Source organism: Ovis aries, chromosome 3 (genome assembly GCF_016772045.2).
Source record: "Ovis aries strain OAR_USU_Benz2616 breed Rambouillet chromosome 3, ARS-UI_Ramb_v3.0, whole genome shotgun sequence".
NCBI classification, from domain to species: Eukaryota; Metazoa; Chordata; class Mammalia; order Artiodactyla; family Bovidae; genus Ovis; species Ovis aries.
This window is the reverse complement of record NC_056056.1, coordinates 31,349,363-31,366,388: the sequence shown is the minus strand read 5'-3', so window position 1 is coordinate 31,366,388 and position 17,026 is coordinate 31,349,363. Positions and strand designations below refer to the sequence as shown.

General features: G+C 50.2%; 1 protein-coding gene across 2 annotated transcripts in view; it reads right to left on the bottom strand.

The window, feature by feature from the left end:
* The window catches only part of KLHL29 (kelch like family member 29), a 331,664-nt gene that overhangs the window by 130,890 nt on the left and 183,748 nt on the right, over positions 1 to 17,026 (bottom strand). For both annotated transcript variants that reach the window (XM_042245841.2, XM_060411894.1), the window contains one exon: positions 15,168 to 15,497. In XM_042245841.2, the coding sequence (XP_042101775.1) occupies positions 15,168 to 15,452 (285 nt within the window). In that variant the 5' untranslated portion in view covers positions 15,453 to 15,497. The remainder of the gene's footprint in view (positions 1 to 15,167; positions 15,498 to 17,026) is intronic.

Genomic DNA, 17,026 nt, shown 5'->3' with positions numbered 1-17,026 from the left:
AATGGCTCCATCATCCCCCAGGACCCTCCTTCCTCAGGGTGTGGCTCCCCGCCATGCTTGGCAGTCACCTGCTGAGAGTGGGAAGGCTGAGCATCCTCCCAAGGCAGCGAGGCCACCTCGTGAGTCAGAACAGGACTCCTCTGTGACACTGACCCTGCCATCGCCCAGGCCCCCCTCCTGGAGGCCCGGCCGCCCTCCCGCCCGTTCCTCGGGGGTTCTTCCCCACGTGTCAATCAAGCCTGCGTGGGTCTGTGTCAGGCGCCTTCATTCGATTGTCCGCCATTCTAGACCCTGTGACTGGTGCTCTCATTTCTCTGCATAAAGGAAATTCCATGATGAGTCAGCTCTGCCCGGATTTGCACAGATATTTCCTCTCTCTTTTGATGGCCAGACACTTATTTATTTCTTTTTTTTTTTGCTGTGGTCGCATATGTATGACACATAATTGGCCATTTTTACCATTTTATAGTACACAATTAGTGGCAGTCATCACATTCACAATGCCGTGCAAACATCACCACTATTCTAATCCTTTTTCATGACCCTAAACAGAAAGTGTACCCATTGAATAGTAACTCCCCGTCCTCCACTGAGCTCCTTTCTGTCTCTATGAATGAGGGCATTTATTTTTGTAAAGTGTTTTTGCTTTGCTCTTTCTTGTGGACCTCACAACAGTCCAGTGAGGTGGGCACTGTTGTGTCCACCTTATAGGTAAGGAAACAGAGCTTAAGTGTCCCACCTTGAGGTCACTCATCCAGTGAAACGTGGACTTGGGCCTTGAACCCAAACTCCTCCCTTTGACTTGTGGTCTTCCCCTCATTCTTGGGAAGAATGCCTCCCAGAAGGGAGATGGTAACAGTTAACTTTTCCTGCTCTTTTTTCTGTTCCCCCAAAGCAGTGCTGACCCTACAGGGAAGGCAGTCATAAGTCACGGCTGCTTCAATCCCATCTGAAGTTAAAGGCCAGGATTCCATGGCATCTCCAGGGCCCAGCCCAGGTTTAAATCCATGGGAACAGCTGAGGCACCAAGGAAGAGCGCCCCCTTGAGCTTGGGTGTTGCTGGTGTTGCTCCAAGCCTACCCGGCAATGCCTGTGGGTAGTTTTGATGATCTAGACTAGCCTTCTGGGATGGAATAGGCCAGAGCAATCTGAACACAGGCATGAATGTGGACACCAGCTGTGCGCAATGTCATGGACCAACACAGAAACCCTGAGAAAGAGAAGAGGTGGTCTCGAGGCTCAGTATTCCCCAGGACCCTGCGTCTAAGCTGTGTCTGCACCTCCCACATAGCTTGGTTCAGCTTGGCTCGTCACCCCTGGGAGGTGTGGGGCTGGGCTATGCAGTCCTACACATGCTTCGGTCCTGACATCCCTGGTTGTTTCAAGCTGTTGATGAGCTTACCTGCTTCAGTGGGGAGCCCATGCTATCTCTTTAGGAGATGCTGCTGACTCCAGGGAAGACGTTCATGGAAAGATGTTCAGCCAATTACTCACGTTAACAGATTTCACTGAGGACTGTGCAAAGGGGGCCCATATAGAGCTAGATGCCTGGATCCTGGAGTTGGACTGCCCAGGGCTGAGTCCCAGCCCTGCTGATCTTGGACAAGTCCCCTGGTCTTTCTCATTCTAAGTGAAGGTCATCATAATGACCTCAGAGGCCTGCGACGAGAATTTAAAAAAATTCCTGTTCCCTGGGGACTTCCCTGGTGGTCCAGGGGTTAAGAAGCTGACTTGCCATTCAGGGGACGTGAATTTGATCCCTGGCCAGAGAACTAAGATCCCATGCGCTCTGGGGCAACTAAGCCTATGCGCTGAAACTACTGAGATCGCCCCTTCTGGAGCCCCTGAGTCACAACTAGAGAGTCCATGTGCTGCAACGAAGGATCCCGCATGAGGCAGTGATGATCCTGCATGCCGCAACTAAGGCCCGACTCGGCCGAATACATAAATAAGTAAAGAAATTAAAAGTTAATGTTGAGCAGTGCCTGGTACAAAATAATGACTGCACAAAGGCTTTAAATGAAACAAATTAAACTGCAGGGAATTAGAGGTAAATGGGAGAAAAATCTCAAGGAGGTGTGAATACTTGAGAGAAGAGGTTTTGATCCCAGGACTCCAAATGAGAGAAGGGAAGAGGTGTGGAACCCAGGGTGAAGACCTTGATGCATAGAATCTGTACCGCCAGCATGGCTTTGGTAGCTGCAATACCAAGAGTGAGCCCACACAACCCTCAGTGTGGCTCACATGCAGGTCTCATCTTCATCCCCATCACAGGCAGACACTGAAATTACTCCTCTTTGAAGACTCATCCATCATGTAGATCAGTTCAGTTCAGTCAGTTCAGTCACTCAGTCGTGTCTGACTCTTTGCGACCCCATGAATCACAGCAACGCCAGGCCTCCCTGTCCATCACCATCTCCTGGAGTTCACTCAGACTCATGTCCATCAGGTCAGTGATGCCATCCAGCCATCTCATCCTGGGTCGTCCCCTTCTCCTCCTGCCCCCAATCCCTCCCAGCATCAGAGTCTTTTCCAATGAGTCAACTCTTCACATGAGGTGGCCAAAGTACTGGAGCTTCAGCTTTAGCATCATTCCTTCCAAAGAAATCCCAGGGTTGATCTCCTTCAGAATGGACTGGTTGGATCTCCTTGCAGTCCAAGGGACCCTCAAGAGTCTTCTCCAACACCACAGTTCAAAAGCATCAATTCTTCGGCACTCAGCCTTCTTCACAGTCCAACTCTCACATCCATACATGACCACAGGAAAAACCATAGCCTTGACTAGACGGACCTTAGTCGGCAAAGTAATGTCTCTGCTTTTGAATATACTATCTAGGTTGGTCATAACTTTTCTTCCAAGGAGTAAGCGTCTTTTAATTTCATGGCTGCAGTCACCATCTGCAGTGATTTTGGAGCCCCCCAAAATAAAGACTGACACTGTTTCCACTGTTTCCCCATCTATTTCCCATGAAGTGATGGGACCGGATGCCATGATCTTCGTTTTCTGAATGTTGAGCTTGAAGCCAACTTCTTAACTCTCTTTCACTTTCATCAAGAGGCTTTTTAGCTCCTCTTCACTTTCTGACATAAGGGTGGTGTCATCTGCATATCTGAGGTTATTGGGATTTCTCCTCACAATCTTGATTCCAGCTTGTGTTTCTTCCAGTCCAGCCTTTCTCATGATGTACTCTGCATATAAGTTAAATAAGCAGGGTGACAATATACAGCCTTGACGTACGCCTTTTCCTATTTGGAACCAGTCTGTTGTTCCATGTCCACTTCTAACTGTTGCTTCCTCACCTGCATACAGATTTCTCAAGAGGCAGGTTAGGTGGTCTGGTATTCCCATCTCTTTCAGAATTTTCCACAGTTTATTGTGATCCACACAGTCAAAGGCTTTGGCATAGTCAATGAAGCAGAAATAGATGTTTTTCTGGAACTCTCTTGCTTTTTTCACGATCCAGCGGATGTTGGCAATTTGATCTCTGGTTCCTCTGCCTTTTCTAAAACCAGCTTGAACATCAGGGAGTTCATGGTTCACGTATTGCTGAAGCCTGGCTTGGGGAATTTTGAGCATTACTTTACTAGCGTGTGAGATGAGTGCAATTGTGGGGTAGTTTGAGCATTCTTTTGCATTGCCTTTCTTTGGAATTGGAATGAAAACTGACCTTTTCCAGTCTTGTGGCCACTGCTGAATTTTCCAAATTTGCTGGCATATTGAATGCAGCACTTTGACAGCATCATCTTTCAGGATTTGAAACAGCTCAACTGGAATTCCATCACCTCCACTAGCTTTGTTCATAGTGATGCTTTCTAAGGCCCACTTGACTTCACATTCCAAGATGTCTGGCTCTAGATTAGTGATCACATCATCATGATTATCTGGGTTGTGAAGCTCTTTTTTGTACAGTTCTTCCGTATATCCTTGCCACCTCTTCTTAATATCTTCTGCTTCTGTTAGGTCCAGACCATTTCTGTCCTTTATTGAGCCCATCTTTGCATGAAATGTTCCCTTGGTATCTCTAATTTTCTTGAAGAGATCTCTAGTCTTTCCCATTCTGTTGTTTTCCTCTATTTCTTTGCATTGATCGCTGAAGAAGGCTTTCTTGTCTCTTCTTGCTATTCTTTGGATGCCTATATCTTTCCTTTCTTGCCTATATATTCAGATGCCTATATCTTTCCTTTTCTCCTTTGCTTTTCGCCTCTCTTCTTTTCACAGCTATTTGTAAGACCTCCCCAGACAGCCATTTTGCTTTTTTGCATTTATTTTCCATGGGGATGGTCTTGATCCCTGTCTCCTGTACAATGTCACGAACCTCATTCCATAGTTCATCGGGCACTCTGTCTATCAGATCTAGACCCTTAAATCTATTTCTCACTTCCACTGTATAATCATAAGGCATTTGATTTAGGTCATGCCTGAATGGTCTAGCGGTTTTCCCTACTTTCTTCAATTTGAGTCTGAATTTGGCAATAAGGAGTTCATGATCTGATGTGGGTAAAGATGAGGTCAAAGGCATGTATTCCTACCTACCCCCACAATAGGTGCTAATTAAAAGAATAAATCACTCCAAAATCACTGTGGATGGTGACTGCAGCCATGAAATTAAAAGATGCTTATTCCTTGGAAGAAAAGATATGACAAACCTAGAGAGTATATTAAAAAGCAGAGACATCACTTTGCCGACAAGGGTCAGAATAGTCAAAGCTATGGTTTTTCCAGTAGTTATGTATGAATATAAGAGTTGGATCATAAAAAAGGGTGAGTGCCAAAGAATTGATACCTTCTAACTGTGGTGCTGGAGAAAACTCTTGAGAGTCCCTTGGACAGCAAAGAGATCAAACAAGTCAATCCTAAAGGAAATCAACCTGAATATTTATTGAAAGCTGCAGCTGAAGCTCCAATACTTTGGCTACCTGATGCGAAGAGCCTGCTCATTGGAAAAGACCCTGTTCCTGGGAAAGGTTGAGGGCAGGAGGAGAAAGGGGCGACAGGATGAGATGGTTGGATGGCATCACTGACTCAATGGACGTGAATTTGAGCAAACTCCGAGAGATAATGAAGGACAGGGAAGGCTGGCGTGCTGCAGTCCATGGGGTTGCAAAGAATCAGACATGACTTAGCAGCTGAACAACAGAAAGAATAAATATTCACATGCCTAAATTCTTTCTGTCCTCAAACATTTATTGAGAACCTTTATATACTGGGTATCATGTGGACCTTACTCCTATGGAGTTCACTGCCTAGTAAGGAGATAAATTAATAAATGGATAGGTACTATATATTATAGGTATTTATATGGACATAAACAAGTGTCATGGGAAATAAGAAATCATAGCATTTTTTTTTTTTCACCAGAGGTGTTAACATTCAGGGTGTCAGTTGCAGGATTAATAAGAGTGTTTCTGGGCAGGCAAGAGAGGGAATGAAAATTCTGGTAAGAGGAAGTGGCAAGTGGCAGAGGCCCTGGAGCCTGAGAGCGCCTCTCATGTGGCTGAAGTGGGTGAAAGGGGTGATGCTCTCAAATGATCCCGTGGCTCAGGCACCCAAGGTGCTGGGTTCCACCCAGACAGAAACACGGCCTCATGAAGTATAGGGGCGGCAAGCTGTGCCCTGGTGCTGGCATTCAGGGAAGCAGCAGACAGCAGAGGCCCTGCGCACAGCAGAGAGCTGAAATCAATGAGTAATAGGCAAAGAGCATCACAAAGGCCACCGCGGCCATCTTTAGCAGCCAGTGTGGCAGGCGAGGTCTGGGAGGTGGAATAAGACATCTATACTGTTGCTTGGGAACTGTCTATGCTGCGGAGACAGTATTAAAAATAATTTATTTTTAAAATACAACCAGTATAGGTATTAGTTCAGGTAACAAAAGCCCAGAGGCAAGCAGGGCTGCAGCATTCGGGCTCTGGTGCCAGATTTCTGGAATTCTCTTGTTTTTCTCTTCCTTGTATGTTTGGCTTCACCCTCAGGCTTGTAGCATGATGCTTATAGCAGTTCTAGGCATCATGTCCAGACATGACCGTGTCCAGGGGAAGGATTTCTTTTTTCTGTGACTCTTCCTTAGAGGCAAGAAAACCTTTCCCAAAGCCCCCAGATAGGATTACCCTCGTGTTCCGCTGGCCAGCACTGGGTCCATGACCCTTCCTGAACCAATGATGGGGAAGGGAAATGGGATTGCCACGCCTGGTGTTGAACCACCATAATCCCAGTGTGGACCAGGGTTTGCTTTCCCAAAGTATGGGAAGTGGTGGCTGCCTGAACAGAACTGAGGCTGGGTAGACAGCCAGCAACCCCCACCACAGACCTCAAAGGGCACATTGTCAAGTCCACCTTCTGCACCCTCACAGCAAGGGCCACCCGACCCACTCACAGGCTTGGCCCTTCTACTTCCCTATTTCTACCTCCTATCCCCTAGCCTGCTGGCTTTAGGGCCACTTCTCAGCTGGCGAAGGAGTTCTTTAAGGAGCAGGTCAAGAATCTGCTTCTTATTTGATGCTAGTCTGGTGCTGAGTTGGGCAGAGCATGGAGCACTCTGCTGGCAGCCCCACAGGGTGGGGGCATGGGGAAACCCCTGTGGCCTTCTAGAAACAAAAGAGGACAGCAAGCTTAACCCAGCTGCCTGGGCCTCCGAGCAGGTCTGGCAAGGAAGGGGTCATGCAGTAACAGACAGTGCTTTCCTCAAGGGACTGTAGTAGGCATCAGCTAGTTTAGAGAGAGGTGCTGATGACTGGCCTTCTGTGATTCGAGTGGGCACCTTGCTTCCTTCTGGGCCCCCAGGACTCCTGTATGGTGTCAGGGAGAGCAGAACACCCATCCATCATCTCATGAGACATCAGGAGAGGGGAGGCTGGGAAGGCCGGACTCCTACCCTGATCATCAAGAAAGGTGTGTGGCAGGCTTCTCTGAACGTAGACTGATGCTCTGCTGGGTTCTCATGGTTCTTTATTTTTCATATTTATGTATTTATAACTGTACTGCAAGACATGCTGGGATCTTAGTTCCCCAACCAGGGATCAAACCTGTGCCCCCTGCAGTGGAAGCATAGCTTCAATCGCTGGACCACCAGGGAAGTCCCAGTCATGGCTCTTTATTCGCCAGAGGAAAATGAGGTTTCCTGCCTACGAGTTCTAGAGGCACAGATTGCCAGTGCAAGTGAATGTGCCTGGACCTCTGGACGTGGCAGCAGAGCCACACAGAGAGTTCCCCTAAGCCTTCATTTTAGGGCAGCGAATACGGTGTGGAAATGGATAATCTGCTATGTTACCTCAGCGTTACTCTGCCGGGACTCCACAATGGCCCTTCACAGTGGCATGAAGCTCTGGGAGGACTCAAGACCAAGTGGCCACCGGTGGCACAACAGTGGGTGAAGCAGGGGTAGGGTCTGTCTGAGTCTGGATGTGATTCTCCTCATTGAAACAAAACTGAATCCATAGATGCTGATGGTGAACAAGTGAGACCAAGGGGCAATCAGCTCTCCTTTTTATGCTTGCTTCCCTGAGTTATTTTTAGCATTACAGACAGTTTCCAGTTAACAAATGGGCTGGGTTCTGAAAGTTCATTTGTAATTTGGCTGTTTAGATTTTGGAACATACTTTCCCTATAAAAAAACAATGTTATAAATGGTGATGAGATTCCCAGGCTAGTTCTCCAAAGCCTATTTAACCCATAATGTAGCTAAAATACTGTCCTTCTACAATGAAAAAAAATTGTTTAATTGCAACATGAGTAATTAAATGAAACAAGGAAAACCATTAAAACTGAATAAGAAGTAGATTTATGTTCATCTTGAATGATGCTGTTTGCAGAAAACCTAATTTAATTTAAGAAGAGGTCTTTCCAAGGGCTTTTTTGGGAATGGCGCGGGATTTATCCTATTAGGGAGAAAGAGCCTGGACTCTGTCCGATCCGCAGTTATTGTATATTTGCACCATGTAACTGGCTCCCTTTCCTGATTTTAGGCTCCTCAGAAAGTCTTCTGGTCTAAATTTGTTTTCTTATGTGGATTCTCACTGGGCAAAGTCCACGAAGTTGGTCTCCTTGGGGGTGAATTTTTGATTCTGAATTAGTAGGTTAGCCTCTGTCTTTGAGAATATTCTGGGAAGAGCAGTGTCTCAGTCGCACCAGCTCTGAGGCAGTGATGGGATTACGCACTGGAGCCTTGAGGACTGAGGTCCAAGACCTGCCAGTGGGGCCTTCTCAAGGTAACTGTATCAGGCAAGGCGCCCTGGGGGCCAGCTGCACTGTCTTCTCCATGGCAACACCATCCGCACCAGGTGTCTCCTTTCAGATCTCCCTAGGGCAGCTCTCGGTGTGGATGGCGTGGGCGTCGCCCAGGTGTGTGTAAGTCATGCCGGTTCCCTGTTGATTTTGTCCACCAGGCCACATAGATTGGTTTGTCGGACTGGTCCTCTTCCTTCTGTTTGAGGAATGCAAGCCTTGGCCAGAAGCTAGAGAGTGAATAACCGTGTTTAAGCAAGTGTGCTGGCAGCACGGGGGCGGGGGTTGCATATTGCAAAAATTAACACGAAGGCTTCCTGTCCTTTTGTGTCTGCCTCTTTGCAATGTGGTGAAGCACTTTCTAACCAGAGGCAGGACCTTTTTCCCACTTGAATTTGACTTGGCCTTGTGACTGCTTTGACCAACAGGATTTTAGCAAAAGTTCCTCAAGCAGAGGCACTTGTGCCCTGAGCCTTGGCTTCTTACTGCTCCCGGAAGTCTGAGACCTTCCAGTGTGCAAGCCTGCAATAGCTGTACAGAGGATGACAGGCCACACGAAGAACTGAGATGTCTTGGCCGACAGTCCGCTCAGCACAGATGTGTGAGTGAGGCCATCCTAGAATGAGCCACCAGCAAGCAGCCACCATGCAGCTGGCCACAGGCGAATGAGAGAACCCAGTCCAGAACTGACGACGAACCCACAGAACTGGGATGGTTTCATGCCACTAAATATTGGGATGGTTGTTACGAAGCAAAAGCTAACTTCTATACACAACTGTCTCCAGTCAAGCCCATCTCACAACCTGCCTTCAGGATCCACAGCTGCCTTCTATATAGATATGGTTCATCCCTTACGAATATGGTAACACATATAACCTTCTCCCTTCTCTTTATCCCTTTCATCAAAAGTCTAAGAAATCAAGCCACTCAAATCTACCCTGCCCGAACTATAGGCTTCGGAACAGATGCTTGGGCAATCATGACATTTTTCAATTTTGCACACACTTCGTGACTGATGGATGGATTTTAAGTCAGTGAGGATACAACCCAAACTGTGGCTGCCACTTAAAGTGCAGGTGAAACCCATTAGCTGGGCACGAACAGGCGCAAGTCGTCTCACGATGCGTTATCAGTGCCTGGTAATGCATCACAAGGGAGATCACAAATCCTTGTTCATGGGGCAAGAAACGGCCTTCTGGGGAAGCACACACAGTCTGGAAATGTGCCGTAAAAGGGGCTTGAGTGGTTCTCCCAACTTACTGAGCCCACTCTGTAGGTAGCCCTTGGTTTTCAACGTGGAAACAGGAGGAGAGAGATGACTACTTCTCATTCTGCAACTGTGCAAAAGCTGCCTTTCTATCCATTCTTGGACCCCCAGAACCACAGGAGAGGGTGCCCCCTCTGCTGGTGGTCTTGTGGTCATTCTCATGATTCCCCATAGAAACCCCAGATCATGCCCCCCACAAGAGGAACATTTCTCCAAAGAATTTAGGTCATGTGAGGAAGTCATTGTCTCTGGGGTCATTAGGTCCCCCCTGAAAGCCTCAAATGCCCATAAATGTCAAAAAATCTGAGGACAGAGCCTGCAGATTCCATGGCCTCTTTTGGTTTTCCCTAGGCCTGGGACACAGGCGAAGTCTCTCTCTTCCCGGCCTAGATTTATTTTCAAGGGTTTAGCTCTGAGGAATGATGGGAATGTTTCAGCATGAGTGCTCCTGACCACGTGGAGAAAAGGCCCCCGATACATTTCACAGACATCAGCGAGGATCCTGCAAAGTCCATTCTTTCAGGAACAAAATTGCATTTTATGAAGCCGTCCCTTTTCTGTTTCATCTGTCAAGCAGGTTTGTTGAGAATAATTTAAATTTCATGCAGCAGCAACTGCAGGGCCGTGGAGCTTCCTTTCTATCCCATAAACAGGCCTGGTAGCCTTTGTGCTTCTCAGCAGCACTCTCCCCCGGGGCCCTTGACTGCCTGGAGCCTAGAGCCAGAGTACTGGCTCCCAACAACAGTGGGATTGGTCTCCCCCAAATATATGAATACTCTGTTGAACTCAGTTTCTCATTTACCTTTTCAAAATGAACTTTTATTGAGTGTTTAACAAGTGGCAGGTACTAGTCTATGCTTTTCTGCACATATTAGTTTAACCAATTCTCACAACACTTCCGTGAGAAACACCATTATCATTCCCATTTTACAGACAAAGAAACTGAAGCTTGGAGAGGTCCTTGGCTCCTATGTGGTAAACACAGGATTCAAACCCATTTCTGTTGGACTCAAGGGCTTGAAGTTCTCACCAGCTGTGCAGTGTTCAGTTGACCCAATCTTTAGCTTAGATTTTTTCTACCTATAACGCAAGAGGTAAATATACCCATTTTCTTGCCAAAATTCAACGTCAGCTGTCAGCTAGGTGGATGAGGGGATGGGGAACAATTATCATAACAATGCTGCAATGTTGGTTACCATGGTGAACACATTGTGCCAGGCAGCCTGGGCTGGGGAAGGAACAAGCCCAGGCTGGTTCTGTTTCTCACTCCCTAGGTGACCTCTGCAAGTCTTTTTTTTTTTCTCAAAGTCTCACTCTTCTGACCTACAAAATACAGGGGTTGGGTTGCAGGCTTACTTCTCTTGGGCTCTGGAAACTTGTGTCCTAGAGGATTAAGAGCTGACCTGTGCCCCAGGGAAGCAGTTTATGGGTCTGAGCAAGGAATGTGTGTGTGTGTTGGACTGTGTGTGTGACTGAGTGTGTGTGTGTGTGTGTGTGTGTGGTGTAAGTGAGTGTATGTGTGTGTGTATGTGTGGTGTGTATCTGGCTAGGCCCTCCCCATGCTTCAGTTACCCAGGAGTTGTGTTTGTCCAACTGGCCTTTCGGCCTTGCATCTAAAACATGCAAGAAATCTTCAGGCCCTGGAAAAAGGAAGAAACCAAAAGATCAACTCAGGCCTGGAGGCTGCAGTGACAGAAAAATTGTCATCATTTCTCTGAGCAGCCGCTGGGAGCACAGCCAGCCTTCCTCGCCCTGGAGAGCCAGGACTGCCCCTAACGCTGGGCAGAAGCAGCCCCACACTGGGCAGGGCAGATGAAGGGGCTGCCGTCTCTACGTGGGTGGTGACAGCCTGGGATATGGGGGTGCCTGCAGCCCGCAGACTGTGTGACGCTCCCCCTGCTCCACGTCCAGCCCACTGCAGATGCTAAGGCCTGACAGTGCCAACATTTGTCATCTCAGGGGTGGTTCTGGCTCAGGCAGCACTAGACCCTCTACCAAGGAAGCCAGGCCAGGACATTCAAGCAACATTTACCAATATGGGGTGGTGAAAGTGAAAGTGGAGTGGTGAAAGTGTTAGTTGCTCAGTCGTGTCTGACTCTTTGCAACCCTGTGGACTCTACCCCACCAGGCTCCTCTGTCCACAGAATTTCCTAGGCAAGAATACTGGAGTGGGTTGCCATTTCCTTCTCCAGGGGATCTTCTTGACCCAGGGAACAAACTCGGGTCTCCTGCACTGCAGGCCACTGTCTGAGCCACACGTGGGGCAGGGCAGTAGGAATACACAAAAGGAAGTGAAACCCACAGCTCTGCTCTGGCTTCCATGCAGCTACCTGCCTCCCCAGGTTGTCCACCAGAGGGGGCCTCTGCCCTGTGTAGACACTGGGTTTTCAGGACCTTCCTGGTGGTCCAGTGGTTAAGAATCCACCTTCCAATTCAGAGCACTTGGGTTCAATCCCTAAGTTCAATCCTTAAGAAGTAAGATTTCCCCCATAGCACGGAGCAACTACATGGGTGTACCACAACTACTGAGCCTGCGTGTTACATCTAGAGTCCATGCATCACAACAAAAGATCCCTCATGACCCAGTGAAGACTGGATGCAGCCAAAAAAAAAAAAAAAAAAAAAAAAGTCACTGAGCTTTCTTGGAGGAAAGGGCCCATGGCTGACAAAATGTGGTCTCTGTTTGAGGCCCACTGGATGGCCCCTTCCCTCCAGCCCGTCTTGCTGACATGTCTCCATGGTCATGTCACAAGGTCAGCTTAGGCCTGTGTGCTTGCTAAGTCGCTTCAGTTGTGCCTGACTCCTTGCGACCTTATGGACTGTAGCCCACCAGGCTCCCCATCCATGGGATTCTCCAGGCAAGAACACTGGAGTGGGTTGCCATGCCCTCCTCCAGGGGACCTTCCTGACCTAGGGACCGAACCTGCGTCTCTTATGTCTTCTGCATTTATAGGCGGGTTCTTTACTGCCCGGGGGGGAGACCCAGCTTGAGGCTTAACCACTCACAAACTCAGTTCCTGTCCCTGCCTGCTTGGGGCCTAGCTCTTGTTTTCTCATCTGAAGCCTTACCTTTTCCTCTTGGTGAGGCCAGAAAATGTTCACCTTTCCTTACAGGGGCGTGGCCTTGTCCCGTAGGCCTCCCCTGGGAGACGGGGACAAAGATGATGCCCATAGTGCTCTATAGGACATGTGCCAGGCTTGACGTGATTCTGAACTCTTTACACGAGTTTTAACTCACATGATCCTCACAACTCTGACAGGCAGGTACGACCACTTATTCCCGTGTTACAGAAGTGAGGCCCAGGGAGGTTATGCAACTGGCCCAGGGTCACTCAGCCAGCACGAGATAGGATGGAATTCAAATCCAGGCAGTCTGGCTCCAGAGTCTGTCTTCCTCCACTCCACAAAGCGGCCTCTGCCAACAGCCTCAATGGGAGAGGCATCCTCAGGTCACTCGGTTGCACCATCCAGGCCGCAGATTTGTTATATCCTGGCCCGTGAGTTCCCTGAGGGCAAGAGCCAAACCTTGGCTGCTCAGTGAAGACACAATTGGTCCACCAGGGAAACCACAGATACCTCCTACTGGCTTGCCTGTCACTTGATGTGGTCCCGTCTTGGCTTAGACAATTAGGCTGGGGACAGGAGTCTGGGGAGTCGGCAGTTAGTCCAGAATGGCAGAATGGAACCAGAGCCCAAGTTCAGCCCCAAGGCCCTGGACAGAAGCCACTGCTGTATTTTGTCGTCCCTGCCCGCCCCCACTCCCCTTGCCCCATTCTTCTGAGCACCCAGGAATCCTGGGTGCAGTCAGGCACCTTTGCTTGACTGGACAAGCCTCTGCAGGTGTGAAACTGGGCTGGAGATGGTTATGGGGGAAGGTGTGCCAAGAAGCTGGCTGTCCACACAGGCATAAACTTTTGGCCCCTCTCCCCTCCTAGCCGCCCAGCTTTTTCTTGCCCAGCTGTTGTTTTCTGTCTGAGGCCGGGTTCCTTTCCTCTGTATGCTGTGGTTTGGGGCCCAGCCAGATAGAGATGATGAATATCAAGCTGCTTGAGAGCAAAGCAGGAGCTGTGTGGGCAGGGCAGGCCCTCCCTGAGTTTCCCCTCGACTTCCCTGGCTTGGCAGAGCCCAAACCCCGGCCTGAGGCCCAGCCTGACGCTGTCCCTAAAAAGGCCTCCATCCCTGAGAGGGTGGAAACCATCAAGAGGGCTCCCAGGCCCAGCTCCTCCCTCCCCACCTGGAATCCCGGCCGTCAGCTCCAGACGCTGCCATCCTCGACATGGCCAACAGCTGGCTTAGCTGAGCGGCTGCCAGATGCGGCCTTCAGGGCGGCTGGCTGGGTCCCCTGGGCCGAGGTCACTGCCCCTGGAGCCGTCCTGGGGGCTGGCGCCTGGGGAGGAATGTGTTTGGCTGGTCCAGGGGCCTCGTGCCCACATTAAGCCTCCGTCTCCTCTCCCCTGTCCAACATTCCTTTCCTTTCCACCTCAGTGGGGTGGTGTTTTCATAACAGGAAAATAAAATCAATAAGGCACTGCCGAAGATGTCAGTGCGCTCCAAGTTGGCCTCCAACGGCTCCATTGTCTCGGGCCTCTGCAGGGCACTGCGCCGGCAGCACTCACAGTTATTAATGGGAAGAGGGGCTGAAAGGGAGCTTTGAAAATCGCCGAGACAAAGGCTCAGCACACCTGGAGCGCCACTTTCCAACACCACCGCCACCTCACAATGGCTGGGGCTGGGGCTCCCCTGCCTTTAACTTTTCCTGCAACTTTTATGAAAGCACAAAAGACTAGACACACACACATATACACACACACACACACACACACGCTGGCCCGGAGATGGCACCTAGGAGGCAGCTCTGAATGCCTGGCAGAGGTGAAGGGACCTGCAGAGTGCATGCTTGCCCAGGACACCGGATGGCCGTGAATGGGCTTCCTGCCACCAGCCTGGGTCCCGTCCCTCCAGGGGCTCTGAGTGGCCTGAGGGGCACCAGCTCGGCCGGAAGCCAGGCAGGAGCCTTGGCGACATTTTCACTTCGATGATCGTGGTTGGTAACCCAGATGGTTTTCTGCTGTTGCTTCTGGGGGCTGGAGCCACTTCTGGAAGACGCAAAGATGACCTGAAACTGACGCCCCTGAGGCCTGGGTTCCTCCAGGAAGGCGCCCCTTGGGCCTCTCCCATAGACTTGGTTCCTCCGTGTCCTCAACTGGAGAAAAGTACTGATGTCACTGGGCTGTCTGGGGCTTGGAGGGGACCCTGGGTGTGCGCACGCTTGATACGAACGCTGGTTGCAGCAGTTTTATGACCATTTAGGACCAACTACTGGGCAGAATCTTTTTGCAAACTTGTCACCGGAGCCCCCAGGGGTCTTACCCATCTACAGTCACACACTTAGAGACCCTGTATCACACCACCTTAGAGTTTCACAGCCCTTTTGCTGGTTAAATGCCTTTTGTCCATGTGACAGAGGACAACACATGGCCTCAGCACCTGCTTGTTTTCCCACAAGTTAGTCACAGAGAGAGAGGCTTTATGGAAACTAAAACCACGTGAACTTTAACAGTTGCCTGGCGCAGCCCCAGGGACACCCGTACTCTCGAGAAGGAAGCATCTGGCCAGGGACTGTGGGGGAGCAGGGCCCCCCTGCCCGGCTCCTGCTTGCAGCAGACCCCAGAAGGGTCTTACCTTGGTGGTGGTGGCGGGGGCGGAGCTGGCCACGAGGCTGGTGATGGCCTCTCCACTGCCGGTGGTGCAGGGCGTGGGGGCCGTGGCAGGTGTGGGCAGTCGGGAGGGCACCACGGGCAGCGGCAGGAGGCCGGGCCGGGCGCTGAGGCTGCTGGCGGAGCTGCCCCCTGCCCCAGCGGTGGCACTGCAGATGCTGGTGGTCCCATGCGTCCCGTTGGCACTCCACTCTCGGCGGTCCCAGCCCACCCGGTAATCTCTTTCGAAGCGGCTGTGGTGCCGGGACATCTCGCTGGGCCGTGGCTGCTCCTCACGGGGAAACAGAGCCTGGACCTGCAGGCACAGAGTGGAGAGGAGGGCAGTTTAAACAAAGGGCAGCCTTGCCAGGATTCGAGGACAGCCATGGCCGTCAGTACCCATTAAACGTCTTCTCTGGGCACAAAACTGTTAGCTCATTTCATATTCACAGCAAGCCCACAAAGCATGGATCATTAGCCCCATCACAGATGAGGAATATGATTTGTCCAGGATCACATGGCAGAAGTGTAGTCAATGAGATTTGAACCCAGTCATGGTTTAAAGTGATGCTTCTGTTCGGTGGCATCACATTGCCCTGGACGATGCAGACGTGTGCCTGATAATTACGACTAGGACTTATCTCCCGATCCCTGCTGTGAAAACAAGATCCTGTGGACCCCTCAGGCCCTGTTATCCTCAACCCTATGGTAGGGGGAAACAGCCATGTCGGGAGACTCACTTTGCGGTGAACGAGGACCTTGACAACAGATCTCATTTGATCCTTAGAGTGGCCTGTGAGTTGGCAAGGTCATCCTCACTTTATGCCAGGGAACTCATTAAGAATAAGCGATTCCCTCAAGGTCCAAAAGCTAGAAGGTGAGAATGTGGCCAGGATCTCCGGCCTCCAGACTGTGACTCAGTGTAGGACTCAAGTCCGATGTGTTAAGCTTTAGGGAGTTGGGAGTTTTCTTTTATAACCTGCGACTCAGTTGCTGGCACCAGAGTCCCCCGGGCTCCCCAGCCTCTGTGAACCAGACCGTCTCCATGCAGCTTTCCCGAATATCCGAACATAAGGCCCTCCGTGTTGTCATGGAGACCTAGACACACCAGATACCCCGAGGGCCTCCTGTATCACCAGGGATCGAATTTTGCTCAGCAGGACCGTGACCTGCCTGCCTCTGCACCAGTCACCCTCAGTCAGGAAGGATGTAAATGTATAAGAAAACCTGTCCTAGTGGGCGAGGCTTCAGTGAGGCACAGGCAGAGGGGGAAAAGTTGGTGCTAGGGTGCCAGGGGCAGATTGAGGTGTTGTCCCCCTGCACATCACATCCCCAGCTCTGCTCCCGGCTCAGGCACGATGTGGTTCTCTTTGATTCTTTTCCTTTCTCCACACACTTTCTGTCTAGGGTGTGAGCTCCTGGAGGTCAAGGACAGCTCCTGGCTCACCTTCCTAACCTGCCAGTCCAGCTCAGCTCGGGCTGGGGGCTCTGGAATTGCTGGCTACTAAATGGACTGCTTTATTTTACAAACTTATATTAAGCCTGATACCACTCTGGTCCTTTCTCATCCAGACCTAGGTGCCAACTTCTAGTGCCACAGAGCCAGAGCCTGGGCCAACCCAATCCAGGCTGTGATGGACAGGGCCCTGGTAGCAGCTGTCCCCTACCTTGGCACTGTCCCCTCTGCTGGATACTCAACCCCTCACAGCCTGGGCTAAGCCTGCAGGTCCACCTGAAGCAGAGATGACTGTCCCTGTTAAGTTGGACAGTGGGCTCACTTAATTTCATTGCTATGCTTCATAGCTTACACCATGCCACAAAAATTGTATTCAATAGTGACAAAAG